General features: G+C 50.4%; 5 protein-coding genes across 5 annotated transcripts; 3 read left to right on the forward strand and 2 right to left on the reverse strand.

Annotated features, from left to right (window-relative positions):
- Positions 1-3,130: 3,130 nt before the first annotated feature.
- Positions 3,131-4,914, reverse strand: patI-1 (Cytochrome P450 monooxygenase patI; the record flags this gene model as incomplete). Its single annotated transcript, XM_032031915.1, has 5 exons — positions 3,131-3,614; positions 3,667-4,163; positions 4,210-4,345; positions 4,396-4,680; positions 4,730-4,914. 5 exons carry the CDS (start codon positions 4,912-4,914, stop codon positions 3,131-3,133), a joined length of 1,587 nt encoding a protein of 528 aa, XP_031888812.1.
- A 2,212-nt stretch (positions 4,915-7,126) lies between these two features.
- CGGC5_v002994 (uncharacterized protein) lies at positions 7,127-7,540 on the reverse strand (the record flags this gene model as incomplete). Its single annotated transcript, XM_032031916.2, has 1 exon — positions 7,127-7,540. One exon carries the CDS (start codon positions 7,538-7,540, stop codon positions 7,127-7,129), a length of 414 nt encoding a protein of 137 aa, XP_031888813.2.
- Positions 7,541-8,170: 630 nt separating this feature from the next.
- CGGC5_v002995 (uncharacterized protein) lies at positions 8,171-8,524 on the forward strand (the record flags this gene model as incomplete). The annotated part of the gene is made up of 1 exon (XM_066151058.1): positions 8,171-8,524. One exon carries the CDS (start codon positions 8,171-8,173, stop codon positions 8,522-8,524), a length of 354 nt encoding a protein of 117 aa, XP_066009466.1.
- Positions 8,525-9,244: 720 nt separating this feature from the next.
- Positions 9,245-10,666, forward strand: ygiC-1 (putative acid--amine ligase YgiC; the record flags this gene model as incomplete). The annotated part of the gene is made up of 1 exon (XM_032031917.1): positions 9,245-10,666. The coding sequence occupies one exon, from the start codon at positions 9,245-9,247 to the stop codon at positions 10,664-10,666; it is 1,422 nt and encodes a 473-aa protein (XP_031888811.1).
- A 416-nt stretch (positions 10,667-11,082) lies between these two features.
- On the forward strand, positions 11,083-12,554 carry MCH5-2 (Riboflavin transporter MCH5; the record flags this gene model as incomplete). Its single annotated transcript, XM_032031918.1, has 2 exons — positions 11,083-11,287; positions 11,344-12,554. 2 exons carry the CDS (start codon positions 11,083-11,085, stop codon positions 12,552-12,554), a joined length of 1,416 nt encoding a protein of 471 aa, XP_031888816.1.
- Between the last annotated feature and the right edge of the window lie 842 nt (positions 12,555-13,396).

The raw sequence follows: 13,396 nt of genomic DNA on the forward strand, positions 1-13,396 counted from the left end.
CTAGAGGAGGTGAACCTGACGCAGCCTTCGTCAGCCCGGCATCACAGTTTCAGTACCTCGTATTTATTTTTCGAATGGATGTCTTCCATGGCACCAAGTCTGAAGCGCCTGTCATTCAACGTCGGTGTTTGGGACCCAAAGGATGGGCTGCCGCAACGAGAGCTTTCCTTCCAAGCTCTAACGCATCTGAATCTTGGAAAGTCTCGCATCCCACCTGAGCCTCTGAAGTTGATTTTATTCTCATGCAAAACGCTCGTGAGTTTCCACTTCATGCCAATAGGATGCCGCTTTACAGACTTTGACGATATTTGGCATAATGACGTGCGCACGGCGCAGCCTAATGACGTACTCGAAACTTTGAGGTCGCAACAAAAAACTCTTGAATACCTTAACCTTGTCATGGTGGGTGCAAAGCTCCTACACGGCCCAAAATCCATTCGAGAGAAAATGATCTCAATGAATGTGTTCGAGCGTCTGAGCCACCTGACTCTGGATACCTGTTGCTATCATTCAACAGACTCTTTGTCAGAACTCCTACCGCCAAATCTCAAATCCTTTCAGTTGATTGGCATGCACCGAACTATGCATGAAGGGCTGCAGGATTTAGCCGATTCTATTTCGAGGCGACGGCTTCCTCATCTTCGAAGTGTCACTCTTTATCCGTGGCCTTGCTCTGCTCTGAGTTGTACAGATATCACGAAGCTGAGTCGCATCAGGGACACTTTTCGTCGAAAAGAAGTGGTTTTCTCCTGCTCCCACGTACATACTCAGTTACAAGTTGGGGAGCTGAACAAATGGATCAGGCATGAGCTAAACCATTACCTTGCGTATCTTTCTAGTGAAGACTTGGATCATGATATAAACAATTGGCTAAATGATCACTGGGATAACTTCTGGAATGATAGGGGATGGGAGTTTGATTCTAATGATGGATAGAAGTTTTACGAACATAACTTGATGTCTAATAAGCAAAATATTTGATGATTTGAATCCCCTCTATTTTAATTTCACGCCCGGATTGAAGATTGAAGAAAAGGTTGCTATAAAGTTTCTTTCCGGCCTTTTCAGTTTCTGAACATCTCCCATCTCTGATATTCGAATTTTCGTGGATGACTCAACCCTAGGCCTCGTTACGTACTCCTGGGCGCCGCCAACAGGCTTGTTCTCGTATCCCATATTCCTCTCACGCATCCATGGATATGAGACTTACTCAAGAATCATCGGTCCTTCAGCTTTCACATCGCAAATGAAGCTCGCGGGACACCGGCAAGGCCGGGGCAGAGTCCAGAAACCAAAGCAAGACAGGATCCAAAGCTCAGCTCAACGTAAGTCTGGCAGAGGATCCCGAGGAAGTGCTCGAGGCAGAGTCAGGAGTCGCAATACCCAGCCTGAAGAAGGGTCAGACCGCCTCTCATGCTTGCCGACGGAACTTTTGTTCATGATCATGGGTTACCCAGAACGTTCGCAAAGGCTTTCAAAGGTTGCAATCTCCCTGTGTCGTGTCAGCAAAAGGTTCAACGATCTAATAACCCCCATTATGTACCGCAATTTCAGCACATTCGACATAACTGGGCAAGATAATGAGGCAATCATCAAGCCATTTCTTTTCCTTCGCGCGATTATTTCGCGATCAGACCTGGCGTGCCACGTCAAAAGCGTGTCGTTAAAGTGGAAAAGGAACTTCACAAGACGACCCATCAGGAAACCCGATCCCAAGCTGATTTGGGAGGTGTACGTCATGGCCGGGATGCCCGACTGTCAACTCAACATCCCTTGCGGTGTGGTACAAGCTAGTCCAACTGTTCTGAAAGGATTGTTTCTGTTCGCACTGATGCACATACTTTTGAGAACGGAAGATCTGGAGAAACTTGCTGTTAGTATGTCAGATCACACAAACGAAGGCTCAAAGATCTTGGCGCGGACGGACTTGGGTACTTCTTTGCAAAAGCTACGCCAAGTCTCTTGTGCGAACGACGGGGTGCTTCTCCCCTTCATATGTTCTTGGGCGCCAAACCTTCAAGAATTAGATCTCACCGACGTACTACTTCATCGAAGGACCGAACTAGGCAACCACAGACTCGTACACCTACGTCTGAGAAACATTCGACGACTAGACTTGAACTCCATGAGCACGGACAATCGTTCTTTGAGAGAACTCCTATTGTTGTGCGGGTCCCTTCTGAGCTTCAAATACGAACCCAAAACGGAAGCACTATCTGATGAGATCTTCCTATTCGGGATGCGACATTTTCCGTTTTATTCCTATGAAGAGCCGGAAACGACAGTGCCAGGGATTTTGGATGCTCTGACAGCGCACAAGTCAACTTTAGAAGAGCTCACTATACATATGGGATTTTCTCTGTCCCAGACTAATAGCCTCTCTATTCTTGCTCTCGATCTGACTGGATTCGAAAAGTTGAAGATGTTGAGTCTTGACACATCCTCATTTGAGCCAGTCAAATGGTTGACCAACATGCTGCCAGGAAGCATCGAGAGCTTACGCCTTCTTAGAAAGGTTTCCAGGTTTCTCGACGGCTCTTCGGTTCATGTGAACAGCATGCGAGACCAGCTTCTGAGATTCACGGAACGCCATTCAAGATTCCCGTTGCTGAAGAAAGTGTCGTTTGGATCTAGACAAGGAGCAAAGCATCACGGTGTGTCTGGGATTGAGGATGACTTCCGTCGGATTGGGGTCGAATTCACAAGTTTTGAATTAGAATAGTGACAGGATGCACAGGACAAGACGCTGATCCAATTTGGAAGGCATTTGTTGTTGTACCCGAGGTCTCCGATGCGATACAATACGAATTGAATCTGGGCTAATGAAATACAGTTCCATTCACTCTGTACCGCCTGCCACCGATTGACATGCCACATTAGTTTCACTCTACCCTCCGAGTACTGAACCGGACCGAGTTGTCCGGCGTGTGCGGCACTACATGATATGACTCTCCAAGATGCAAATGCAGCATTGGTATTCAGACTGGCTACTCCCAACGAGAAGGGTCGCACTTCCAATCATAACGCAGTGGCATGACCTCGGTAAAGACCCCTCTGACTACACCATAGCACCTCCCCCCTCATTTAAACAATAAAATACAAAAATTCTCGTTACTGTCTTTGAGTGCACCTAGTCCCACTGCTTGAGGAACTCTTGAGTTTCAACAAACTTCTCCCGGATGACCTCAGCATGCCTCTCGCTCCGTGGGACAAAGCGCACTCTGAAATCTTTGGTCGCATGCACGAAGCCTTCTTCGTAGAACTCATAACTCGTATCCAGCTCCCCGTCTTTCTCAATTTTGAAAGCCCAAAGCATCTGAGCGACACTTCGCCACTGAGTCCGCTCGGCCATGTGGATACCGGGGCACATGCGCCGCCCAGCGCCATAGGTGTAGTGGTCGCGCTCATCGTACGCCGGCGATGCGGCGAGCTCGGAAGCTAATTTCGAGGCCGAAGCAAGGTAACGGTCTGGATTGTATGACTCAGGGTCATCAAAGTGTTTGCTGTCGTGGTTGAGAGCGCTCGGCGGGATCATCACGACGCTGCCCTTTGGAATCAACATGCCCTTGTACCAGGCGTCTTGCTTGGCGAGATGGGGTACGCCGGTTGGAACACTTGAATAGTTTAGTCTCACGGGATGCTTATTCGGGCTTCAGGCAAACTTACACTGGTCTGATTCGCAGGGCCTCTTTGATGATGCAGTTGATATACGGCAGGTCATTGAAGTCTTCCCATTGAGGAAGACGATCGGTCCCGCATAACGCATCAAGCTCAACGCGGGCCTTTTCTTGAAATTCGGGATTCTTCGCCAGGAAGAGGATATTTGTAAGAATTTGTGTAGCCGTGGTGTCAGCCGCACCCATCTGTGTACCTCCAACAAAGTTGTTGAACTGTGTATGTGAAAGCGGCGCATCGGACTTGATGTCTTCGTTAAGCAGTCTGTCAATCAGTGATTCACGCTTGTCGCCCTTTGCACGTCTGGCTTCCACGCGATCGTACGCTTCGGTCCAAATACCGGTGATTGTCTTGTAATACTCCATTCCACGAAGCTTAGGCTTGTTCCAGCAGTCGGGGATAAGGTTCAGGATTGGGAACTGGTCAACTGGAAGGTAAGTTCCCGGCTCAACAGCCTTTGATATTGCCAACATTGCGATATAGACAGCCTTGATAAATCAGCACCGGTTCAGATGGCTAGTGGACTTGACTTACATGGGCCCAGAAGCTTTCAAAATTGTGCGCATGTTGCCCGTACAGAGTGACAGTGCCAATCGAGGCTGTGGTTCGCTGCACGTGTGTTTTGAAACTCTCTGGCTTCTCGAGCAAATCATGCAACATTTGACAGACCCTTGATTCTCCGTCAGTATAAACCTTAGTCGGGTTAAACTTGGCACCTACTCGGCCTCTTGAATGCTCTTTAAATCGCTGTCAAGATTCTTGGGCGAGTAGTACTGAGCGATGAGCTTCCTCTCGGCTCTCCACTCAGGGCCCTCATGCATGAGAGCAGGGTTTTCATCTCTTGTTGAAGCCAAAACTTGTTGGTCTCGAGGTCTATCATTGTAGAGCGCCCCCTGCTGATTCAAAAGTTCGTGGATGGCCTGTCTATCATTGAGGACGATCATAGTCGTGCGTCCGACCTTTAGTGAGTAGACTGAGCCATATTCGTCGGCCCATTCTTTGAGTCTAAGACCAGTTAGTCACCTAAAAATATGATTGATTCGACCGTTCTGACTTTGCATAGAAATTCTTCCGCGGCATCAAGTGTGCATTTCCGAGAATTGGGACGGTAGGCGGCCCGGGAGGCAGGAATTTGTCTCGACGACCAAAATTGCGGAGTCTGAACAAAATATAGATGGTCGGGATCACCCAAATTAGACGTGATGTCGCCAACCCGACGATCAATTCAGTGAAAGCCATGGTTTTTTACAGACCTCACTCAGCTGCTGTATCAATGGAATCGTAGATAAACGCTAAGAGGATGAAATTTTGGCTGGCTGTGGACGATCCTGAAAAAATATACTGGCCAGTGAGGCAGGCCACGCTATTTACACCAGGAAGCTCCATATGCCGAGGTAGCATCGCCTTGCGTATCCCCACCAACATAGTCATCGTTTGCCTGTTTAGTACAGCCGGCAGAGGCACGGCTTTCTCGTCCTGCATCATTGCCTAGCCACTGAGAATGGTGTCTTGGGTGCCTAATCAGCTTTCCGGGGTTCATCATGGTGCCATACCAGAAGTAGGCAAAAGATGCAGCGCAAACGATCCACTTTTCAGCCAGCCACTGAATCACGCATGTTAGCGCAACATGTTGGCCAACATACCTTTCCGTAGGGCTGATTGGAACCTAGAATTTCGTCACTTGTAATACGCCCTACACTGAAAGTAGATCTTCGGGGGATTTGCCGATCGATGTCCACCAGGCAGCAAACATGCTCAGCCTTCTTGGTCTCAGGGGCCAATGGAGGAAAGGCCATCTTGCACACAGCCGATTGGTTTGTTGGTTGCTGACATGAAGCCATCTTGTCGGGATCTTTATCGCCTGTGACGTTAAGTGCTTATCTGCACACCGAAGCCCCAAGGCAGTGCAATTGTGCCGCTTCCTCTGGGGGCCAATCCCCGCACAGGGATTACAATCAGCTCCTTCTGCCTAGTCCAAGTCATTTCACACGATGCGACTCGGCGAGCTCGGAGGAAGATGACGCCGAAAGTTGGCACGATGAGATCTTTCTCGCTGATGTCAGCCCGCCATATAAATCGTACCATATCTCTGTGGCTGTTATTACTTGAATGTCGCGAGTCTTGAATCGCTTACTGGAGATGGGTCCCGGATCAATTGAAAATGAATTTCCTGCCTATCTTTGACTAGGTAATATAGAGCGCGGAGATTCTGCTGAATTTCTCAGAAGCATGAGAGCAACAAGAGACCAGTGATCAATGCCTCAAATATCTTGGCGCGTGCCTGAGAGTTATTTTGAGACTTTCTGATGCGACTCTTCGCTAGGTTCGTGTCCATTCGAATGAGAAGCTGGTGGTGGAGCATCCCGCCGTAACCCCTGAAATTGTCCACCAAGGCATTCAGATCGCCTTCACGTGAGGTGTGATCGCGCCAGCTCTCGTCTCTTCAGATACGGCTTCATCTATGATCGACATGAATAAGAAAAAATACACGCGCGCCTGGAAATGCGACCCTAGAATGGGAAGCTGATAACCAAATCTAAACTTGTGTTAGACTAGATTGATGGTCTGGAAAGTATCTACAGCGTCTTCTGGGTACTGGGTTCAATAGAAGAACTCTGGCTATTCGTTCAGATGAGGGCTCGGAGTTAGCCCTCGGGGTTTTTAACGATTCATGTTCAAATAGAGGACATGCGACGCCTGACATTTGGGACTTGGGACATGACAGCACAATTATTGCTCCATGTGAAAGCTTCTGGCAAGTTGCATTACCCTTGTCGTTCATGTTGGCCTCGAAATTTCCGTTGCCGTCGGGGATGACGCGGGAACAAGCTTTTTGCAACTGGATTCTAATCAAAGCGGCAATTTTGTAAGTGCGGACGGAATTGCCCAAAACGCCAGTCTACCCGCGACGGCGACGGCATCACCAAGTTGCGCCGAATTTGCCAGAGGTACTGAGCTTCATGATCTTGCATCTCACACTCGAAATGATGGCGAGGTTACTCAACCCTTCATAATAACATTGCCAATAACACGAGCCTTAGTAGCTTCTCGCTGTCAGCAACCTGACTCAGTGTCACGTTGAAGAAAGCAACTACAGTGACAGAGAGAAAAGGGAAGGCCCTCTGCATGGAGCATCAAGCACTTCAACTTCGAGTCTGTTCATCAACTCCCTTGGATGGCTGATTCGCGTGGAGAACAACAGGTAGAAATATTTGTTAAAGATCGTTAATGCTTTGAATTGAGAGAGTCGATGTCCGACCCTGTTGCTCTTCTCCGAGTTGTAACTAATTGCGCAACTTCCTTCATGGTCATTCCACCGCAACCTTCTTCCACGTTCTGCATGTAAAACTGTCTTCCTCTGAGCGCCTTTAAGACGCGCACTAGCTATTCGCGCCTTATCTAAACTCCAACATCTCTCACAACCACCAACTACAGTCGACCAGTGGTTGTCTTAGCCGCCAACGATAACACCACCACCGACAATGACCGTGCGGCCACCGCCACCGCCGGTGCTACCGCCACCTCCTCCTCCTGTGTTGCCGCAATCTTGACGCTTTCCAAATCCTCCAGATTCGATTTCCAGTGGAAGGAGGACGTTTTGGCGCTCAACTGGGTCGGAGCTGTCGAAGAGATCTACGTGCATGGGGTCGATGACGGTGCCGACAGGAATGTTTTGGTCGTCACTGGCGAACATGAAGAATGTGTTTTCAGGTTGTTTGCCATCGCAGTTCTTAAAGTCTACGACTTTGTTGTCCAGGCCGGCGCAGTAGTTCTTGTAGGTCTCGGCGCCCTCAGCCATGCGGGCGAGGAAGAAGGCGGTCGCCATGACTCGCAAGCCAGGCAAAGGAATGTGTTCTCTCGTCATGATTGCGAGAAGGAAAACAAAAGAGTGTGGTTGGTAAGGACCGTGTTTGATAACAGTAGAGAATGGATGTTGGTCGTCCAAACAAAGACACCTGCAAGATATGTCGTGGGCAAAGTCCACATTTATGTTCTTGAAGTCCAATGCACCCTGGGGGCCTTGTGTTCCCGCCGCCTTGCGAGGCCCTCGGGAACGCCTGACTCGATGTGTTATTTCTCTGTCGATCACGCATATCCCTCATGTTAAGCACCTATTAAGCACCTATTAATAAGGTTCTGCAGATACCTCAATTATATTATCCACGCGACTCACGCACGGAACCTTCGGGGGCAGTGTTTAATAGAAGTGCAATTCCACGTTTCTTGGCATTCTAGATCTTGGTCGAAAGAAGCTCACTCGTTACTCTTCCCCATGGGACGAACTTTCGGTCTCTCCTGACATAAATACTTAGACTTAAAGTGACCCGGGCGGAGACCACATTTCTGGGCAACTTCCACGCTCTTTTTCAGACACTTCACCAACCCTCAACCACACTCGCTCTAACTGTCCTTACTGCGCTACAATCTCTTCAATGTGAGTCATCAGCCACCATTCCCACGTGAGCAAGAACCTTGATTGCTAACATGACGCCAGATGCACTTTTCTTCCTTCATCTCTGCAGCGGCGCTATTCGTCTCGGCTCACGCCGGTGGCTTATGCGCAGACACGACGGTCACGGGAGACGCCATTACAGGATTCCGATTCTCTACTGGCTACTGCCCAGGTGGCTGGCAGTGGTACTCTCGTGACAAAGGCACCACCATCACACTCAACCCGGATTGCCAGATGCGCCAGGCGTGGCCCAACCCGCAGGCCGTCACGGCCGTGTGCATCCGCAACAAGGCCGGAGAGAACAAGTGCGTCAAGGCCCCGACGGAGGCCGACCAAAACTTCTGTGGAATCCCGACCGATTGGTGCAACAATATTGAAAACATGTGGGGTTGGTAGACTAGAATACATGGGACGATAGATTTTTCTAAATTAAGACCTTCTTTCTCTTCTACTATGCAGTGCCTCGGCTCGTCAAATCTTTCCCAAATCTGTGCTTCTGTGACATGTTCCTGGAAGCTTAAAAAAGAAGCTTTAAATATATGAAGTCATCCTTGCTGTAGGGCAGGCCTTCTTCCCTCTGCGCAATGCGCCAAGACCCTAACGGTGTTACCGGCAGGCCTTCAAACTTCTCAGGCTGACCTTTAAACTCAAAATTGAGCGCCCAGAGATCGGCGGGGTCCGAAAACGAACTGCTATTCGCATTCTCCGCGTAGAAAGAGCGGGCGCGGTTCATCGCATGTGTAGGGATGATGCCGGTCGAGCCGGCTGCCACTTTGCGTTTGATCGCCATGTTACTGAGTCGTTGTCTCCTGATAAAGAGCAAAGCCACAAGTCAGGCGACTTAATCCCACTCTGCAACCAACATAAAAAAGCCTTGGCATCATCTAATAGCAGGCGATTCTCATGCTCGGTTACAGCAAGTTTGAGAGAGAGTTTGCATTGAATGCAGCGCCACTGGATATCAAAGTCTACTCAATTCATTCTTGGCATGGACGGTAGTTTTCAGTCCAACTCTCCCCGCCGTTCCCTCTTCGAATCGACGTCTTCCCAACTAGCTCACTCACAGGTACAGCAACGTCAGTCAGCTTAGAATCATCACCATCAACACAACCAACCATGCGCCGCGTACCTGTACAGAAGAGGCCAAACGCCACACGCCTCGTTCAAAGTCAAGGTCTCGTCTTCGCCGACCTCGTCACACCAGGCGGAACAGAACCATACTGGCCCGATGATCGCTACTATTCCTTCACCTCTGAGGAGGTGGCCTTGCTGGAGGCCGCATCCAAGGATGTCTTTGCAATGTGCTGTGAGGCGGTAGACTATCTCGTGGAGCACAAAGAAATTATTACGGACAAGATGGCAGTTCCCGCGTACACACTCAAGCAAATCGTCGATTCGTGGGATCGAGAGCCTGCTTGGGGAAGCATCTACGGTCGCTTCGACGTGTGCTTCGGCGGTCTGGATCACCCTGATCCGAGGCTTCGCGTACCAAAGTTCTATGAATTCAATGCGGATACGCCGACATCCTTGATCGAAGCAGCGTCAATTCAGTGGCTTTGGTTAGAGCAAACAGGCCACGGCAACGACCAGTTCAACCACATTACCGAGTCACTCATCGAGGGCTGGAAGCGTAATTTGAAGCTCGTCGAGGAACAGCTGGGCTTCAAACCCACCGTGCACTTTGCCGTGGGAGAAGGCGAGCCGACCTGCGAGGACGCATCAAACACAATGCTTCTTATGGACACATGTCAGCAAGCAGGATGGCTGACGAAGGCCATCACGGTGGAGGAAATCAGCCTGTCCAAAGTCGACGGCCGCTTCTACGACAAGCAGGGAGAGCACATTGACGTTATTTTCAAGTTGTACCCATGGGAGTACATGGTGGTGCAGAAGTTTGGAGAGGCGTGTTTCAAGGACATGGAGAACATCGGAAAACGGGACGCGACGGGGCAGTACATCGGCGGCACGATCTGGATCGAGGCGCCGTATAAGCTTGTGTGGAGCAACAAGGCACTCTTCGCTGTTCTTTGGGAGCTCTTCAAGGATGACCCGCGATCCAAGTGGTTGCTTCCTACTTACTTCGACAACGAGGTGCCTGCTACGCTAACAAGGTATGCGCGAAAGCCGATTTTCTCCCGCGAGGGAGCAGACGTGGTGCTGAAGACCGACGGAGAGGTGCTTCAGGACGCGTCTATGGGCTACTACGGATACGAGGGGTACGTGGTGCAGGAGCTGGCGCTGCCTCCTGACTTCAAGGATGAGCAGGGCCAGTCCAACTTTCCTGTCTTGGGACTTTGGTTTGTCGATGGCGACTGCGTGGGCATGGGTGTCCGCGAAGACAGAACGCCCATCACGACGAATGCCTCGGTGTTTATCCCCCACTCCATCTCGGATGGGCCCGTCAATTATGAGCGACATCCGGTCCCAGATGCAGACGAGATCGAATCGCAACTCCGGGTTGGCACATTTGAAGACGAATTTGGCCAGCACAAAGGAGATGAGCTTATAGATTACATAAAGAAGATCATCAACGTGTAAATACTGGGTGAGGAAGGAAGGCATTAGATGAGATTAGCGCATAGAGTTGAATGTCCCAGTCAGTCTACTCGTTTACCAACAATTTGAATATCTCGTGTCCCCAATAATCTAGCCCACTTTGAATACACGTCACAGTAGCGATGCGTGAGCCACAATACACGGCCGAAACTCGATCCAACTGGGCCACCTCGGGCCGGACCGGCGAGACTCCACAGTCGGCATCCCACACCGTAGCGCCGCCGATCCCCGCACTATCATCTCAGTTTCTCGACCGCCTTTCTTCCAACACTACTCTTTCAACCCGCAAGTCCCCCCGTGTGTGTATCTCGAGAAGTTTTCTCTGTTCCGCATTCTCAAGGAATCCAACACAACCCTGCGTATTTCAAGGGTTGAAGCCAAGCTACTCTCTGTTGGCAATGTCATCGCCAAGCGCCCAGAACAACTCCGACCTCGGAATGCCGCGCGAAGCTACGTCAACCAATTTTGAGCTGGAGAGCGGGCAACAAGCACCTCCTTCAGATGCTCCAAGTCTACGAAATACCAGGTCAGCAGACATTGAGAACAGGATTTCATCTTGGGTATGCGTCCTGGGAGCCTTCATATTCCTGCTGCCATCCTATGGTGAGTCTAATTCCTACGATCTTCGAAAAAGAATTCTGTTGAATACATCATTTCAGGATTTCCCCAGGCTATCGGCACAGTCCAAGCCTATCTCCAAGAACACCAGCTTTCAGGATACTCGGCTCGCGATATCGGTTGGGTGACGGGCCTCTACACCGCCCTGACACTTTTCCTCGGAATCCAGGCAGGCCCCATAGTTGATCGTTATGGGACCGAAGTGCTAGCGCCTCTTTCTACGGCTCTTACTCTTCCAACTTTCTTCCTCCTGGCCGAATGCAAGTATTACTGGCAGTTCATGCTCTGCCTCGGCATCTACGGCGGCATCGGCGGTGCGCTAGCATCGACGGTCGCCGTGTCCGTCGTAGGCAAGATATTCACGAGACTGCGCGGCCTCGCCATAGGTCTAGCACTCACCGGTTCTGCGCTAGGTGGTGTGATCTTCCCATTTCTTCTGCGAGAGCTATTTCCCAAATGGGGCTGGGCCTGGTCGATGCGGTTCGTCGGCTTCACCATCGCAGGGGTCATGATCCCAGGGACTCTATGCTTCATCCCCTTCGCGAAGCTCTCACGAACCCACCATCACACGCAACTCGTCGTCCCTTCACAGCCATCTGCGGACCCTGCTGCCCCCACCCCGAGACACCGCGCCGCAAGCGCCACCATCAACTTCGCCGCCTTCCGCGTCCCCGCATTCTCACTCATTGCAGCGGCCTTCTTCCTTCTCGAGTTCGTCATATTCGGCATCTCGGGCATCTTTCCCACATTGGCAAATTGGGCCGGGTATCCCGCGGACACGGGGTACAATATCGTGGCCATCGTCAACGGCTGCGGCTGTATCAGCAGAATCGGGGCCGGATTCCTCGGCGACAAGCTCGGGCACTACAATGTTCTGTTCACGAGCACATGTGTGACTATCGTCTGTGTCGCAGTCACTATACTCCCTTTCGGCACGACGCATATCCAGGCCCTCTATGTATTTGCGGTTCTTTGGGGCTTAAGCTCGGGGGTGTTCTCAGCCTTGATTCCCGCATGCATGGGCAAGACGTGCCAGACCAAGGACTATGGTCGATGTTTTGGAAGTATGAATTTCACTGTCAGCTTTGCTCTCTTGATAACAGTCCCCATTGGAGGTCAGATATTGGAAAGTATTGGCGGCATGGCACTGGCTGGCTTGTACATCGGAGTTCTCTGCATGGCGGGCGGTTGCATCCTTGCTTCTAGATCCCTGCTGGTCCAGTCATGGTTGGACTACAAGGTCAGGATTTGACCGTGTCCAAAGATGGACGCAAAGCATCCGATGACTTTGTCTACGACGGCCTACTTTCTGTGATAGGAGATGTCTATTAGATGATGTAGACTAAGTAGCGAGCTCTGCTGACAATGTCGGACTCGCAATGTGGGAGACATTCATGGCTTCGATATCAATGCTGAAGACAAATTGAAAATTCATCAATATACCAGCTGCGGTTTCCTCGAATAATCTAGCTAGCCACGTTGGGCTGTCAGGGCGACAGTAATCCCTAGGCCGCCTTTGGATGTTATGGCTTGTTAGGCCAATAAGCGAAATGTTCCAAAACTTAGATCCAATGAGATAACTCTTGAGTGGGTACGTGGAGCCCCTCTCACAACAAGTGTTCTAGTATCTCTGCCGGTAAATGTAATAACGTCGAGAGCCGACTTCTTTCAATATCGCACCTTCTAAGGATTGAACATTACTTCCAATTATTAGGATGGCGCAAAGGCTCAAGGCTCTCGTACTCACCAACTCGGAGTACGGCCAAAGCCAACATATTCCTGGCAATATTTTACACGTTGATGGGCACAGCCCCTGACGTCGAGATCCACCTAGCCTCCTTCGCACCCATCAAAGCTGCGTAGCCGCTGCATCTGAACTCGGTATGGAAGCTCATCCGAACGCCAAGCCGATCAACTTTCACGAGATTTACGGTACGAACTACTTCAAGGCCTTGCTCTCCCCTGACGTGGGAGGCAGACGATTGCTTGAGATTGCGCCGAGCTTCCGGACAATGCCCACTGTCTTGCGGGTCGTCGCCTGGGCTGCCATGCCGTACACCGGGCCGGAAATGGTGCAGAACTGTAATAAGATTC

Source organism: Colletotrichum fructicola (assembly GCF_000319635.2).
Source record: "Colletotrichum fructicola Nara gc5 chromosome Unknown KSG_Nara_v1_contig02, whole genome shotgun sequence".
Taxonomy (NCBI): Eukaryota; Fungi; Ascomycota; class Sordariomycetes; order Glomerellales; family Glomerellaceae; genus Colletotrichum; species Colletotrichum fructicola.